This window comes from Macadamia integrifolia, chromosome 3, assembly GCF_013358625.1.
Source record: "Macadamia integrifolia cultivar HAES 741 chromosome 3, SCU_Mint_v3, whole genome shotgun sequence".
NCBI lineage: Eukaryota > Viridiplantae > Streptophyta > Magnoliopsida > Proteales > Proteaceae > Macadamia > Macadamia integrifolia.
The window spans coordinates 32,989,568-33,004,764 of NC_056559.1; the positions used below are offsets into that span (position 1 = coordinate 32,989,568).

General features: G+C 38.3%; 3 protein-coding genes across 3 annotated transcripts; all 3 read left to right on the forward strand.

The window, feature by feature from the left end:
• Window positions 1–3,915: 3,915 nt before the first annotated feature.
• On the forward strand, window positions 3,916–6,931 carry LOC122072901 (actin-7). The gene is made up of 5 exons (XM_042637336.1): window positions 3,916–4,111; window positions 5,021–5,091; window positions 5,206–5,599; window positions 5,691–6,304; window positions 6,395–6,931. The coding sequence occupies exons 2-5, from the start codon at window positions 5,032–5,034 to the stop codon at window positions 6,458–6,460; spliced, it is 1,134 nt and encodes a 377-aa protein (XP_042493270.1). The 5' UTR covers window positions 3,916–4,111; window positions 5,021–5,031; the 3' UTR covers window positions 6,461–6,931.
• A 3,809-nt stretch (window positions 6,932–10,740) lies between these two features.
• Window positions 10,741–11,377, forward strand: LOC122072902 (histone H3.2). The gene has a single exon (XM_042637337.1). The coding sequence runs from the start codon at window positions 10,820–10,822 to the stop codon at window positions 11,228–11,230; it is 411 nt and encodes a 136-aa protein (XP_042493271.1). The 5' UTR covers window positions 10,741–10,819; the 3' UTR covers window positions 11,231–11,377.
• A 2,228-nt stretch (window positions 11,378–13,605) lies between these two features.
• On the forward strand, window positions 13,606–14,347 carry LOC122072903 (histone H3.2). The gene has a single exon (XM_042637338.1). The coding sequence runs from the start codon at window positions 13,717–13,719 to the stop codon at window positions 14,125–14,127; it is 411 nt and encodes a 136-aa protein (XP_042493272.1). The 5' UTR covers window positions 13,606–13,716; the 3' UTR covers window positions 14,128–14,347.
• The last annotated feature ends 850 nt before the right edge of the window (window positions 14,348–15,197 follow it).

Below are 15,197 nucleotides of genomic sequence, written 5' to 3' on the forward strand. Positions count from 1 at the left end.
ATATATATATGTGTGTGTGTGTGTGTGTGTGTGTGAGAGAGAGAGAGAGGAGAGAGAGAGAGAGAGAGAGCATAGAAAACAGCTTAGGTTTAGAGACACCATTCCCATGTAAAAACTTATAGTTTGCCTTCTTCATATTATTTTCCTAGCAAAATCTCTACTTTCTATATTACATGAATTGTGATGCAGGGTTTGTCGTGCTTAATTTAGAGACCTCTCATTTTTTCTTTTGGTCTACCCAAAAAAAGTTGTAGCGTTTGTCCTTCTCTGTATTTTTTTGTCTTTTTCTCCTTAATACACACAAATTTCGTGTAAAAAAAAAAAAGTATTATTTTCCTAGCTTTTATACAATTGCTATGTACGATTTTAAGTTCAATTTCATTGAAGATAAATTGACACCTTTCATGTCCGTCGGGACAAACATTATAACCCCATTACACATCACTTGATGTAGAATCATTTATGTGAACGAACAAAACTTTGTAATGAAAGCAGAGAGATGAATTGAATTGGATCACCACAATAGGAGTGTAGTCATCTTGGCTACATTCTCCATTCAATAGTCATTGCTTTCACATGCATATTAAACAACATTTCAAACAAGATTAGGATAACTTTGCTAAATTCCCCATACCACAACACCCACACAACTTGCTGATATATATATATATATATGTGTGTGTGTGTGTGTGTGATTTAGTTTTTGAGGATGTTTACTTATTAGTCAATTTTAGACCATAGTTCCAAAATTCGAATTGGATTGGTCGGTATTGGCTGGATTGGAATGGTATCGACTTTGGTTGATCCCTTATCCTAACATTTTCAATGCCGGTACATATGTATGGTTCAAGGGGAAATTATAATAATTGTTTTTTAAAGAATAAGGATAGGTCTATCCATTATGCCGATCTGGATCAATCCAGTTCGGTATCAAAATGATATCGACCTTGACCGATCACATGGCCATTCCCAAGTTTTAAAAACTTGTTTAGGAGTGTGAAGTCATTGACTTTACCTAAATATATCTTATAGTATTTTTTTTTTTTTTTTTTTTTGAATAACCATTGCAGTTACTTTCATACTAAAAGTTAATGTCACCAGCATGGAATGCATTGACCTAAGATTGATTTATGTTTGATATTTTTTGAATGAGACAATATATTTGCAAAAAAAAAAAAAAAAAGGAATGAGACAATAATCTTGATAGGTAAAATCTTATAAGAAATCAAATATTAGATGTGTCATAGTTGAGTAAATGCACAAATTTTCATGGTTTTGGATGGCAACATAAAAGATTTGTAGTTGGCAAGTTGCAGTAGCCTCCTATAACATTCTCTTTTTCCTTTTCAAATTCTTTGAATACTTTTTAATACACTATGGAGATTTCAACACAGTGCCATTAAGATTCCAACTCACACTCAATATTGGATGTACTTGAAATAGTCAATTGAATTATCCATCTGATTTCAATTAAGATGCCTTGTAAAAGTTCTATATAGTAGATTCATAAAAAGGAGATGATGAAAAATGAGAATATAACTAATACATTTGTTTATTTCATTATAGGGCAAAGGTTGGTTGGATGGCCACACCTTGGCTGTCTAGATGAAACACTTAATTGAGCCGCATAATTTGTTGGATGAGGCTTAAATTTGGATAAGTAGAACCAGAGTTTTTTAGTTCAAAGTTTCAGTTCTAAACTAAATGGAGTTGGGCATGAAGCAAACAAAGCATTAGAAGCTGAAGACAATGGATAACGTAGTTGGTTGGTGCCTTGCTGGTAGAGCGCAATTGCCTAAGAGGTTATGGCTTTGACTCTCCTATTTTCACCTCATGCCTTAAGTCTACCTATTGCCCCTTCCCCCCCCCCCCTCTCTCTCTCTCTCTCTCTCTCTCTCTCTCTAAGTTGCGGTTAAAGTCCCATGGCGTAGTTATATAGGTAGATAAAATAAAGATAAGAATTGGAACAGTGTAAGAATACCATGGTCTATCAAGAGAATGTATGCCAATATCTATCTATCTATATATATATATATATATATGAAGACATTAATGAATTTGAGTTTGAAATTTTACGCATTGAGCGAATACCCTTAATAACACCTAACAATTAAAGTTACCACATCATCCTACCACAGTACACAAGTAGATGTGCTCCTTTAATAGTTTTGGACCACACTTAATTTTTAGGTTAAATTAAATAGGCATGAAGAAATAGATTAGAATATCAACTTCATGAGCTGATTTTGAATTTTTTTCAGTACACATGCAATTTTTTTTTTCTTGGTAAGACATTTTATATGAAACTTAATTTTCCTTTTAACATCACACCAAAGGAAAGAAATATATTATGGAGTTAGGCCCCATTTAAGTAGGTTGGACCTTAATTTCCTAAGACTGTACATGAATTGCATGGAATGGTTTAAATTTAGTTTGACTTACCATTGGATGCCATATGGACATGCCAAAAAATTTAATGTCATATCAATTCATCATCCACATATAAATTAACAAGAGTAGAATGATTGAGATGATTTTACTCTTTATAAACTCGACAATTTGACTTTAAGACCAAGTTTTTTTCTTCCACGGTGAAGGGAGAACCTCTTGAGCATTGGATTAGGCCGAAGTAGAGTGCTTTCGATCATATACAAGCTTTATGAGAGTCCAATCATAAGATCACTAATCATTTTTTAATGAAAGAAGAGATTTTATCTTCACCTTTGATGGTGAAAAACTTTCTCCCTAACTTTAACCCGACTCCGGCTGATCTCGCCCAGAGAGCGATCCGTGTCCCAGCTCCGAGTTTAATAAGCTTGGTAGATCTAGAGATTCAAGAAGATTCATCCTATACAAATTTGACTAATCCTTTTGCTAATCCTTTTTCGTTGCTGCGCTTTTCTGTGCGAACATGAAAGCCTTTTTAAGTTTGGAATATTCAGCTCCAAAGGGTAAGCGTACTGGCGAAGTAGTGACCTTCCGTAGTCTACACTCTAGACTCTTCTAGAGCTTGCCATCCAAAAAAAGGAGTGGTCTGCCCACCTCGCCATTGATAATTCCTGTCCATGTATCACTGTTAATATGGTATCCATTTATCATTTATCGTTTAGATCTTGATCCGACGGTTGGCATAAATGATCTCACCTACCAATTGTCATTCTTGATCGTTAAATTACAGTGTGTGGCTCTCACGAATTAAAAGCATTTATTTTGAATTAAATAATGAGTTAAATAAATGGGTTATATGGATAATGGGAGAGATAAGATGCTTTACTATTGCCTACCATACAACTGGGTCATCGAAAGAATCAGAATCAATTATTCCCCATCAGTCCCACTCCTTTTGTGGGCCCCATGTGCCATGTTGAACGTTTACAATTTATAAGAGAAAATGACCGTTGATGGAGAATCATTTATTCCCCATCAGTCCATCTTTCTGTATTTACAAAAATACCATCGTTTCCCAATCTGACGGTTAACAGCTCGTTCGCATGTACACATGGCCATACGGGCTTCCTAAATTACTTTAATACAAAATATTCCCATCAGAGATTCAGAATCCCGTGTTTGGCTGACAAGGTGGCTCATATCGGCTCGAGCCGAACCGAGCCGAGTTGTATGAATAGATATCCCGGCTCCGCCGGCGACTTGTGGAAGGGAGTGAGAGACTAGGGAGCACACCAAACCCACGCTGACCGCACGTCCCGTTCTTGCCGCCCAAATGACGTGGCCAAGGTTGTAAGGGACCGAAAGTCAGATCGGACGGTTGAGGTCCCGCAAAAGGGAGGGATCGGACGGTTAAAGTACAGGGAAGGCTGTCAGCCAGGTCAGCTATCTTTTCTCGTGGTGGAAATGATTCCTCGACTTCATTTAATTTGGTTTCATTTCATTTGCATTTCATCCCCCGATTTCTCAGGTCTGGTATTTATCCCATCTTTTGCTTCTATTCTTCGCCATTTAGCGTATCTGAGCGAGCGAGAGCTAAGAGGGAGTTTGAGAGCCTCCCTTTCTGATCTCCGTCTCGAAAGCAAAGGAGAAAGACATAGTTGCTCTCGTCCCGTTTCCTTCTCCTTGTGGTCTTCTTCGTTGTCGTGGTTTCTCTTCACTCAAGGTAAGCAGAGATCTCTTATCTCACGATCTGCTCTTGGGATTTCTACTTGTTCAAGTTTTTTTTTTTTTTCAAAATCATGTAGAAACTGTGAAGTTGAGCTTTCTGATGTAGCTATAATCTCGATCTCAGGGTTATTTATTGGAAAAAAAACTTGTTTTTTAGTTGATTGGATCACTGAAAAAGCTTGTAGGTCTTGCATGGTCTCGATCTAAGTTTTTCAGTCATACTCTGCTTTGCTTACATGTCTGAACGTAAGATCTGTAAGAGGATCGGTAGAGTCTTTCTTCGTTTGCCGACTTTCGTATTGAAACTGCCACAGTACGTAACCTCTTTATACGATTGTCATCTTTTGCTTGCGTATTTATGGATTTCCAGTTCTTTTAGCTTGTTTCTCTTAGTCAGTAATCTTATATTTTTCGATTCACTTTAAATTACATATATTTTTCCAGAGATATGTTTATTCATCTAATTTGGTATTGCCTTCTTGTGTTTGTGTGTTGTGCCTTGAGTTTGATCTATATGCTTTGATGTTTACCGATATTGCTTGCATCGATTAGCTTTGTAAATTTGAACTCCACTAAGTAATTCACTGGCTCCGTGGAAAAATTTGGTTACAGTTATGAAAATCTTATCATTTATGCTGTTCTGATGCTGTGGGATTTACTTTGAGTGAAGAATATTATTAGTTCTGAAACAAACATGTGTCTGGAACTGGAAGTGGAATACTAAGTATTTTAATAAAGGAAAAAAAAATTATATCTTTAGAGAATGAATGTATTGGCAGATAAATAATTAATAAATTTAGGTCAGAGAAGATGCGACATTGTCGCAGATATAAAAGGTTGCCGATTGTTACTCTTCCCCTTGTTTGTACCTCTGCCTGAGCGTCCCTCTTTTCTTACTCTGCAGGTACATAAAAGATGGCTGATGCCGAGGATATTCAACCTCTCGTCTGCGACAATGGAACTGGAATGGTCAAGGTTAGTCAATCCTTGCTGTTCTTGTACCGGGTGGTCGCAGTTTATTTCTTGCTTATTATATAACTGCGTTCTCCTATAAATTTTCTTATGTTCATTTCCTCTTTTAAATGGCAGGCTGGATTTGCAGGTGATGATGCTCCTAGAGCGGTGTTTCCCAGTATTGTTGGCCGACCACGACACACTGGTGTCATGGTTGGAATGGGCCAAAAGGATGCTTACGTAGGAGATGAAGCCCAATCTAAAAGAGGTATCCTCACTTTGAAGTACCCCATTGAGCATGGTATTGTCAGCAACTGGGATGATATGGAGAAGATTTGGCATCATACCTTCTACAATGAGCTCCGTGTTGCCCCTGAAGAGCACCCAGTGCTTCTCACAGAGGCACCCCTCAACCCCAAGGCCAACAGGGAGAAGATGACTCAGATTATGTTTGAGACCTTCAATGTGCCCGCTATGTATGTGGCTATCCAGGCCGTTCTGTCTCTCTATGCTAGTGGTCGTACAACAGGTATGTACTAGTTGCAACCAAGATCTAAAATTTCCTGTTGTTGCGAGCTTGTTCATTTATTTTACTAAGTTGGATATTTTTCTCTGATCAGGTATTGTGCTGGATTCTGGTGATGGTGTTAGTCACACTGTGCCAATCTATGAAGGATATGCCCTCCCCCATGCAATCCTTAGGTTGGACCTTGCTGGTCGTGATCTCACGGATGCCCTCATGAAGATCCTCACAGAGAGGGGTTACTCTTTCACCACAACTGCTGAGCGGGAAATTGTCCGTGATATGAAGGAGAAACTTGCTTATGTTGCCCTTGATTACGAGCAGGAGCTGGAGACAGCCAAGAGCAGCTCCTCCGTGGAGAAGAGCTATGAGCTTCCTGATGGACAGGTCATCACAATTGGTGCTGAGAGGTTCCGTTGCCCTGAAGTCCTCTTCCAGCCATCACTGATTGGAATGGAAGCTGCTGGAATTCATGAAACTACCTACAACTCCATCATGAAATGTGATGTCGACATCAGGAAGGATCTCTATGGAAACATTGTGCTCAGTGGTGGGTCAACAATGTTCCCTGGTATCGCAGACCGTATGAGCAAAGAAATCACAGCACTTGCTCCTAGCAGCATGAAGATCAAGGTGGTTGCACCTCCCGAAAGAAAGTACAGTGTCTGGATTGGGGGATCAATCCTTGCTTCCCTCAGCACCTTCCAACAGGTTAGTGTGAGATTGGTGTGGCTTATTTCATTGTTTCATGATTTGTTCGTGGAATTACTGCTTATTCTCTCTCTGTTGTTATCCTTACAGATGTGGATCTCCAAGGCTGAATACGATGAATCAGGTCCATCAATTGTCCACAGGAAGTGCTTCTAAGGTGGTCAATGGGAGGGCAGGCATTCAGGGGTGAGTACTTTTATTTTTGCAGTTGGCTTTCCGTGTCGTGTCAAGTGAACTCCATTTGGTTGAGCGAGGAGAGGATCTGTCGTAAATTTGCTGCTTCATGGTGGGGTTTATAAGCCAAAATTTACAATGTGGTGGCTGTTTGGTCGTGGAGCGCATATTGTACTCTTTGGCCTCTCCTTGTTATCTGTGATACAGCCAATATAGTAGAATGTAGAAGAGAGAGACTGTGATGTTTGTTAATTTTCCAGAATTTTTTTTTCATCTTCTATTTTTCTTTTGGGGAAAGGGTTTTGGGGGAGGTCTGTTAATATTTATTGTATGAGAAATTTGATTTTTAGTGTCAGTTTGCGGTTATGAACTATTTTTAAAAGATTATATATATGGTGTTGTAAGCATCTCTACTATTGCTGTAGACTTTTCTTATGAAAATCATATTTGATACATCCGTGGTCCAACAAAATTTTCTTTCTTCTAGCAACTTCATTAACTATAGCAGAGGGCTGGTTACTGAATTGCGCAATTACTTAAGTTGCTAATCCAAAAAAAACTTTACAACATAATTTAATGGGGTTGGTTCCTTGGAGATTCTAAGCAAGGATGACCACGGATTATGAATAATACCAAAAAACTTTATATAAGCTCAAAAACTACAAGATGTAGTGGAATTGAATTGGTAAAAGCTGTAGGCTCCGTTTGAGTAGTGACTGTTTGATTAGAAAACCCCGAAGTGAATTCACGTCTGATCAAGGCTGGGTCATGAATGATTTGTGGAAGGTGTTGCCGTTAGCTTTTTACATGATTAGATGATTAATTTTCTGTTCATGAGTTGGGCTATATGTTCGGTTACCAAGAAAAGAAGAACAGGGGTTAGGCGTGTTGTGTGTGATCGCCTTGGGCTTTATGCCAAGGTGTTTTTGGTCGTTGGTTGCGCGTCGGACACTGTGTTACGCCACAAAGGAGCTTAATCCAAGAATAGGGTTGGAGAATGTGTTTTAAATATGGAGTCTATTCTGAGAGTGGAGTGCATACTAAACACAACTTCATGTTTAGTGTGCTATGTAAAATATGTGTGAAGGAAGCGTGGCGTTGGGAATACGTCTGAGTCGTCTGCCCATCTGTTGATGGATCACATGTGTGGGTTTGGCTCTTCTCTTGAGCGGTGATCACTTAGGTCTGCCTATAGTTTTTTAGGTGATTGATACGTGTTCAAGTAGTGATCTAATGGCTCTTGGTGTCTCTTTCTCTTCTTGAATCTGGTGCATCTGTTTTGATCAGTAAAAACGCAGTTGTTTTTGGATTAGTGGGGATTCAATGGACAAATGTTGATTGCCCAAGTAGCTATGGGCAAGATCTGGGCGTAAGCGATCACCATTTAGGGAGGATGCGATTCCTGTATGTGTAGTGCAGTTGTCTCAATTACATTTTTTTATTCTCTAGGCCCAGCAATTAGGAATAAGGATATTCTGCAACCATGCTTGGCTATCAAGGTTTGTAGACCAGGCATCGGATCCGAATAGAGTCGGCCAGAATCACTGGAAATGAAAGAAAAAAAAGTCCCTAAGCCCCTGTTTCTTTATAGGATCACATTCATCATTACTCCAATCTAAATATCTGAAATGCCCTCTGTTTTTACCATCAAGCAATAGAATCGTTGAGTAAAGAGATAGTGTCTTCACTTTTGGTGAAGGGAAACTCGTTCTTAATTATTTAAGAAAAAGTTTTCCTACACCATTGGTATAGGAAAAGTATAATAATCAATGATTATCAACGTATATCTTGTATAATACAACGTCGATAATACCTTTTCTAATACCAACATATCATCCAAAGGGTCAAATCAAGGGACCATCCCTTGATTGTGATTGACTGCAACCATTTATGGATATACATAGCAACAACAATAACAATCATAACCTTATCTTAACTTAATGGAGTCGGCTACATAGATCTGAATATGATCAAAGATAATAATAAGTATAATAATAATGATCAAAGATAATAGTAAGTATAATAATAGAAGTTCTAAAAAGAAGTATTATGGATATACATAGCAGGACCCAAAATAATAAATTTGCTATTAGTAGCTGTACATCACCCCTCCCCTCCACTCTTATTGAAATTGGGCATGAATAAGTTCCATAACCATGCATGTGGCCCGAATCCTTTAAAGATTAATAGTATTGGCTTAGGTATATGGGTACATTTCCTTTGACAGGGTGTACCACTGATCCCCACATGGCCATGCTTAATCTATAAAGGCTTAAAGCTTGTCGAATTAGAAAGGGGGTGGGGGATGGTTGTTCCCCCACTCAATCCCATTATTACAATTTAATCATGTACTTATGTCGGCTCTCATATCTAATCTAATTTAATTTCTCTTTATTCCGACATTATGGAATAAGATTCGTGCAAACTAGGCAACACGAGCAATGGTAATTAAGCTATAAGGAGGGTTCATATGGCCAATCTATATTTTTTGTTTGACATGCTTATCAAATAAAAGTTTAATGGATCACCCTTTTGTTGGAAACGAATGTAAATCCATGAGGAAGAAACTAAGTAAGTTATAACAGATTCACACACGACACGAGGAAGTTATTGTGATTTAATACGAATGCCTACATCTATTTTAAGAGATTTTTACATCATTCGCCATCTCACAATGTTATATTATTTATTTGTTTCTAGGATTTTTTTCCCACAAAACAATATATAAGAAACCTTATAAACTCTAATCCCTACACAATTTTTTTTAGCCTTGTTCATGCATGTCATGTTCGAAGATGAAGATTCTAGAGGAATCAAATTCCCGATTTAACCTCTAAAGTTCAAGTTGGTGATGAGAAGGTAGGGAAATATTCGTCCTTCTTGTTACTTGTTAGTTGCCAACACCAAATAAGCATCATCTAACTCAAAAGCTTTCTAACCCTTACGGCCTTATCTAATGACTCATGGAATCCGATTCTGTAGTAGCTCTGGAAGAGGATGGCCTAATGGCAATAAACGTAGAGAGACCAGGGATTCCGGATTTCGAATCAGATCCATCAAATAGACTGAGCCAAATGAAATTTCTGCTGTTTTCAAACGGGTTATCCAATTGTCCAGGATGCACCCACCCATTGAATATGCATTGAATGCCTTAGTGTAGCTTTTAAGGGTGTCAACTGGTTCGGTTCCAAATGATGATAAAGTGGATCAGAATCAAATCAAGAACTGACTCGATTCCATATTTAGATACTCAAGCCGATTCAATTCGGCTTGTTTGGTTTTGGTTCCAATTCTATTCTGAGATGCAATTTAAATACGGTTTTGTATTTCGATTTTAATTTGATTATGAAAACGGATTCACTTTTGGACCATAACTTTGAGGGATTAAGGCTCAAGTTATGGGCCTTATGGCCATTGTTGACTCCAAAATTGTCTTACCATGTAAATATGTGACGTTAAATTGCAAAAAACATTTACCACCTAAAAAATCTCTCTTAACGATACTAGGTTTTTTTTTTCTTTTTAAGAGCAATTTGGTTCGATTTAGGTTCTAACCGATGGTTCTTACACCCAAAACCGAAATCAAACCGAATCGAGGTCCATACTCACATACTCAAAACGAATGTGAATCGAATTAATTCAGTTTGATTCGGTCCAATTAATTTGGCTCGGGTTCGAATTTGGTATTTAGTTTCGGTTTGAAATTGGCACCTTTAGTAGATGTAGAAGATCTGAATCCCTATCCAATGAGATTTTTGTAGTTGCATTGAATCTGATCAAAATTCATGGCATCGCTTGTGAAATTACGGGCCAAGGGAAATTTTTAAGTATGGCCAAAAGAAAAATGATAGGATCCGAATCCTCCATTGTAAAATAGAGACGACAGCTCAAATTCAACACCCAAGCACACCTCAACATGAAATCCAACACATAGGCGTCTGCCTTGAGGGGCCGGATCCCATCTTTTAATTTCTTGATTAGCTTTAGGTGCCACTTGCAAATGAATTAAAAATAGTTCAAGCCTACCCAATTTCGTCATAGGAGTATAAGAGTAAGATGTACAGTGAGAGAGGGAAATTCAAATTCTCTTTTTAGATTTAAGACTGACATCGATCACGATCCGTGTGCTCCGTAAATCGAAAATCCTGACCGGTTATTTCAAAACACATCCAACGATCATCATTGGCTCCCGCCATATTGAAATCTAAAACACAAATTCACCGCCCCGTGCGCTGTGCCTGGTACCTACAAATACTCTCCTTCCCTCCTCGAAGCTTCTCATTCGCTCTTCTACGCTTACAGATCAAAGCTTTCCCAGCAATTTTATTATTTCTCTTGGAGATGGCGAGAACTAAGCAAACAGCGAGGAAATCTACTGGAGGCAAGGCTCCGAGGAAGCAACTTGCGACTAAAGCCGCTAGGAAATCTGCTCCGGCCACCGGAGGAGTGAAGAAGCCCCACAGGTTCAGGCCAGGAACTGTGGCTCTTAGGGAGATCAGGAAGTACCAGAAGAGTACCGAGCTTTTGATCCGAAAGCTTCCTTTCCAGAGGCTCGTCCGTGAGATCGCTCAGGACTTCAAGACCGATCTGAGATTCCAAAGCAGCGCCGTCTCAGCCTTACAGGAGGCAGCGGAGGCTTATTTGGTTGGTTTGTTTGAGGACACGAATCTTTGTGCAATTCATGCTAAGAGAGTCACCATTATGCCCAAGGACATTCAGTTGGCCCGGAGGATCAGGGGCGAAAGGGCTTGATCTGATATTCGCTGTTTAAAACGAAAAGTTCAGTTTCCTAGTATATTTTCTTTTCTTTTTAATCTGATCTTGTATCATTTCCTGGTATTGGTGTATGATGAAGAGATCTTCTGTGCTTAATCTACGAATTTGATCATTATTATTCAATGTTTTTTGTTTTAATCTTTAAAACTCTTTTTAATATTTTGGGATATCACTCTCTATGTTTGCCGCGCATACATATATTTGCCAATTGAATATTGTTCTATTGATGCAAACATCTTAAGATAATATGCAATGATTTCCATCCAGAATCTGTAGAAAGGCTTTGATGAAAAAATAGGATGATAGCTTTGTTGCTAAAATGCTCAGCATCTTCATTGTACTTCTTAATTTCTGTTGAATAATTGTTTGGCAGCAGAAGCAAAATAAAATTATCAGGATCTCCAATTGTTGATTTCTCGAGACAGTAAAAGGGGGCAAACTTGAGACTATTTTTAGTCATCCCATGTTCATAAAACAAATTTGTGAGAGGATACAGGACAGTGATTCAGAGAGAATTTTATTTGATTTGTTGATCTGCCAAGTTCCATTTGCAACAATATGGGTATAGTTCTGGTCGAGACGTGGAAATTGGTGGATGAGTTGAGATTCAATGTACATTGAAGAAACTCGCCTCCAATAAGTCCGCAGCATTTAGAACATCAAAGTTTTGAGATTTTCCTCTTGAGCTTGGCCTCATAGTCATAGTACAGGAGGGCTCCAATTTCTTCACCTTCACAGGGAACTCCATGGTTTGGTTCAGGAGAGGGATCAGGTGCTTGGTGGTGCGATGGATGGCACAGTAGCAGGGACAACGGAGATACCGGGGAGGGAGAGTCGGAGAGGACAGCATGAACTATGCCAAACAAAGCTAAAGAAGCAAAAGGGGAGGAATCCGGATAGAATTACGTACGAGATTGTTTTTTTATGTCTTTTATTCATGGATTTGAAACCTATTAAATGAACAGAGGGAAAGTGGATTCCAAACGTATAGGTCCAGATTGTTATGTGTTTGGTAGCCAAGGGAAGAAAAGAAAAAAAAGAAAATGTGTATTTTTTTTTCAGTTGAAGAATTTTTCTTGGCATTGTTATGTTTTGTCAAGAGAAATATTCAGTTTTTGAAATTGAAAATTTTTTTTAGTTGTGAAGTATTTTTTTTTCTTAAAATAAAATCTTATAAAGAAACATAAAAAAACATAAGATAATATGAAAACAAAGACAAAAAATAAATGATTACACAATAATTTCCTATATGTCTCTCTCTTTTCTTTTATTTTCTTGGTCGCCAAACATGTATACTCTTTTTATCATCTCACCATTTCATTTCTTTTTTTATCTTTTTTTTTTTAGATTCTTTTTTCTTTTCTTTTCTTCTCTTGCCTACCAAACATAGCGTGAGAAAGGAGGGGGTGGAATGATTTCATATAACAAAAAATTTGCGAGAAGAATCCATAGAAACAAAATGATTAGCCACAGAATTGGCTTGACGAAAAACACTGAAATAGCATCGTTACCTTTGTCACCCTCTCCTTGGGTCATACGATTCCCCCATCCCTGCACACCCCTTTGGGAAGCCATTCTAGTGGCCAATGTGGCTCTCTCTAAAAAAAGAAAAAAATGAGACAAATAATACATGATTTTAAGGATTACACGTTTTGGTTTGGATTGGATTTGAGCAAATGATTTGCATTCTAAAATCGAAATCAAAACGAATAAAATTTCACTTTTCAAAGTGAAATTTCAGTTTCGATTTAATTTGATTTAAATGATCAATATCGGTTCTGATTTTAAACACGCTTACCTCCAAAAACAGCCTCCTTATAAAACAGCATCAAATTATCAGAATGCCTTGGACCGGTCTCTGTTGGTCTGACCAACCCAACAAATAACCTTTTGTATGGAGCATGATTTGAGGAACCGGATCGAATTGATATGGTCTTGGTCTCTTGACCGATCCCTATTCTTAATCGATATTGTATTGGTGAATTAATACAAATAGAAGGTAAAATAATAAAAAATAATTTTAAAAGAAAAACAAGAGTATTTCTATCTGATTTAGATCATTATCGACCTTTAATCCCTGACTGATCTCGGAGTTCTCAAACCTTGAGAGGGAAACCCGAAAAAAAAAATGAAGGAAAAAATCCCGCCCCAGCCCAAAAATAACAGCGGAAAGGCGCCAAAGTCACGACTCACGAATCGCGATCCGTGAACTCCAACAATATCGAATCCAAACCGTCGAATAAGCTCAAATCCAACGCTTCACATTCCCTCACTACCACACGAACCAGATTAGATATTCAAATCTGCGGCAAAAAGAAATAATTTCCCTCCTTCGTCTTCCCTTTAAAAGCTGAAATCCAGAACAGAATTGGAACCATACCAGGGATCTGAGCTTTACTCTTATCGTTCTCTACAAACCCTAGCTTTTATTCTGCAGTTAGTCATTTCTCTTCTAATTAGAGATGGCGAGAACTAAGCAGACTGCTAGAAAGTCCACAGGAGGTAAGGCTCCAAGGAAACAACTGGCGACAAAAGCCGCCAGAAAATCGGCCCCAGCAACTGGAGGAGTGAAGAAGCCACACAGATTCAGGCCAGGAACGGTGGCGCTTAGGGAAATCAGGAAATACCAGAAGAGTACGGAACTCTTGATCCGAAAGCTTCCATTCCAGAGGCTGGTCCGTGAGATCGCCCAGGACTTCAAGACGGATCTGAGGTTCCAAAGCAGTGCTGTTTCGGCCTTACAGGAGGCAGCGGAAGCTTACCTTGTTGGTTTGTTTGAGGACACAAATTTGTGCGCCATTCATGCCAAGAGGGTCACTATAATGCCCAAAGACATTCAGCTTGCTCGAAGAATCAGAGGAGAGAGAGCTTGATTGCTTCCTCAATTCCACTCTCTGTCTGATATAACTTTTTGTCTTCTATGTTTAGTTAGGTGTTCTCTCTTCATTTTCTCCCCCCTTCCCAGACTTAGGTCTTTCAGTAGTAGTTGTAGCCCATCCGTTTCTTTTCGTTTCCCCCAGAACACTGTTGTAGTTATCGGCTTATCGCTACTGTAATGAAGAATTATATGATGATCTGTTCATGTCTCTAAAATCGGGATTTACCTTGTGAAGTTTTTTTGATTTGGTAGCTTGAGGGATAAATCTGCAGTTTATTTGATGAAAAATACTTTATTTAAACTCTCAAATAAAAAAGCACTGTAGATTGGATTTGTAAATAAAAGGTGATCATTGCAAGAGCAAAATCTACAATCTTCTTCAATAATCATCAGACTCGTGTATGATGTACCATCTCAAATCTCAGCAGTAGGGCTCAAACAGCGCTGGGTTTCTTAAAACCCCAATCCTTGGTCCTTAAAATTCAGTCGGAGCTCAGCCAGCCTGTTAGGTTTATGTTTAGACCCAACCTTGTTGGGTTCTTACCAACCCAATCTGATCTTATTTTAACCTTATTTGAGTTAGGTTGGATTGGGTTGGATTGGGTTGGATTGACCTTAGTTTTTACAATGGTTAGATTAACCTTGATTGACTAATTTTTGCAATTTATATGTTATATGTTAAATAATTATAGAAAAATGAAATACGAATAGGTCCCCTAAATTCTACTATAAAAATTTAAGGTTAAATTTTGGGCCAAGTTAGGTCGGGTTGGACAGGGCTAAGGTCTTAACTCAAGTCCAACCAAACCTTGACCTAGGGTTAGGGTTTTTCAACCTTAACTTGCCCTCAGGGTCAAAAAACTTGACCAAAACCCTATTCAAGTTCAAGATCAGTTAAGGTGGATTTGGATCGTAAGGGCAAACTTTCACCGTTACTTAGTAGTCATTAATTTCCAATGCTTGATTTTGCCACTTTGTTTATTTTGTAGAGAAATATTTTGTGGAATTTGGTGGTGCCAATACAAATTCGTAATGGATTTGAAAGGGGAGGACATATAATATTAA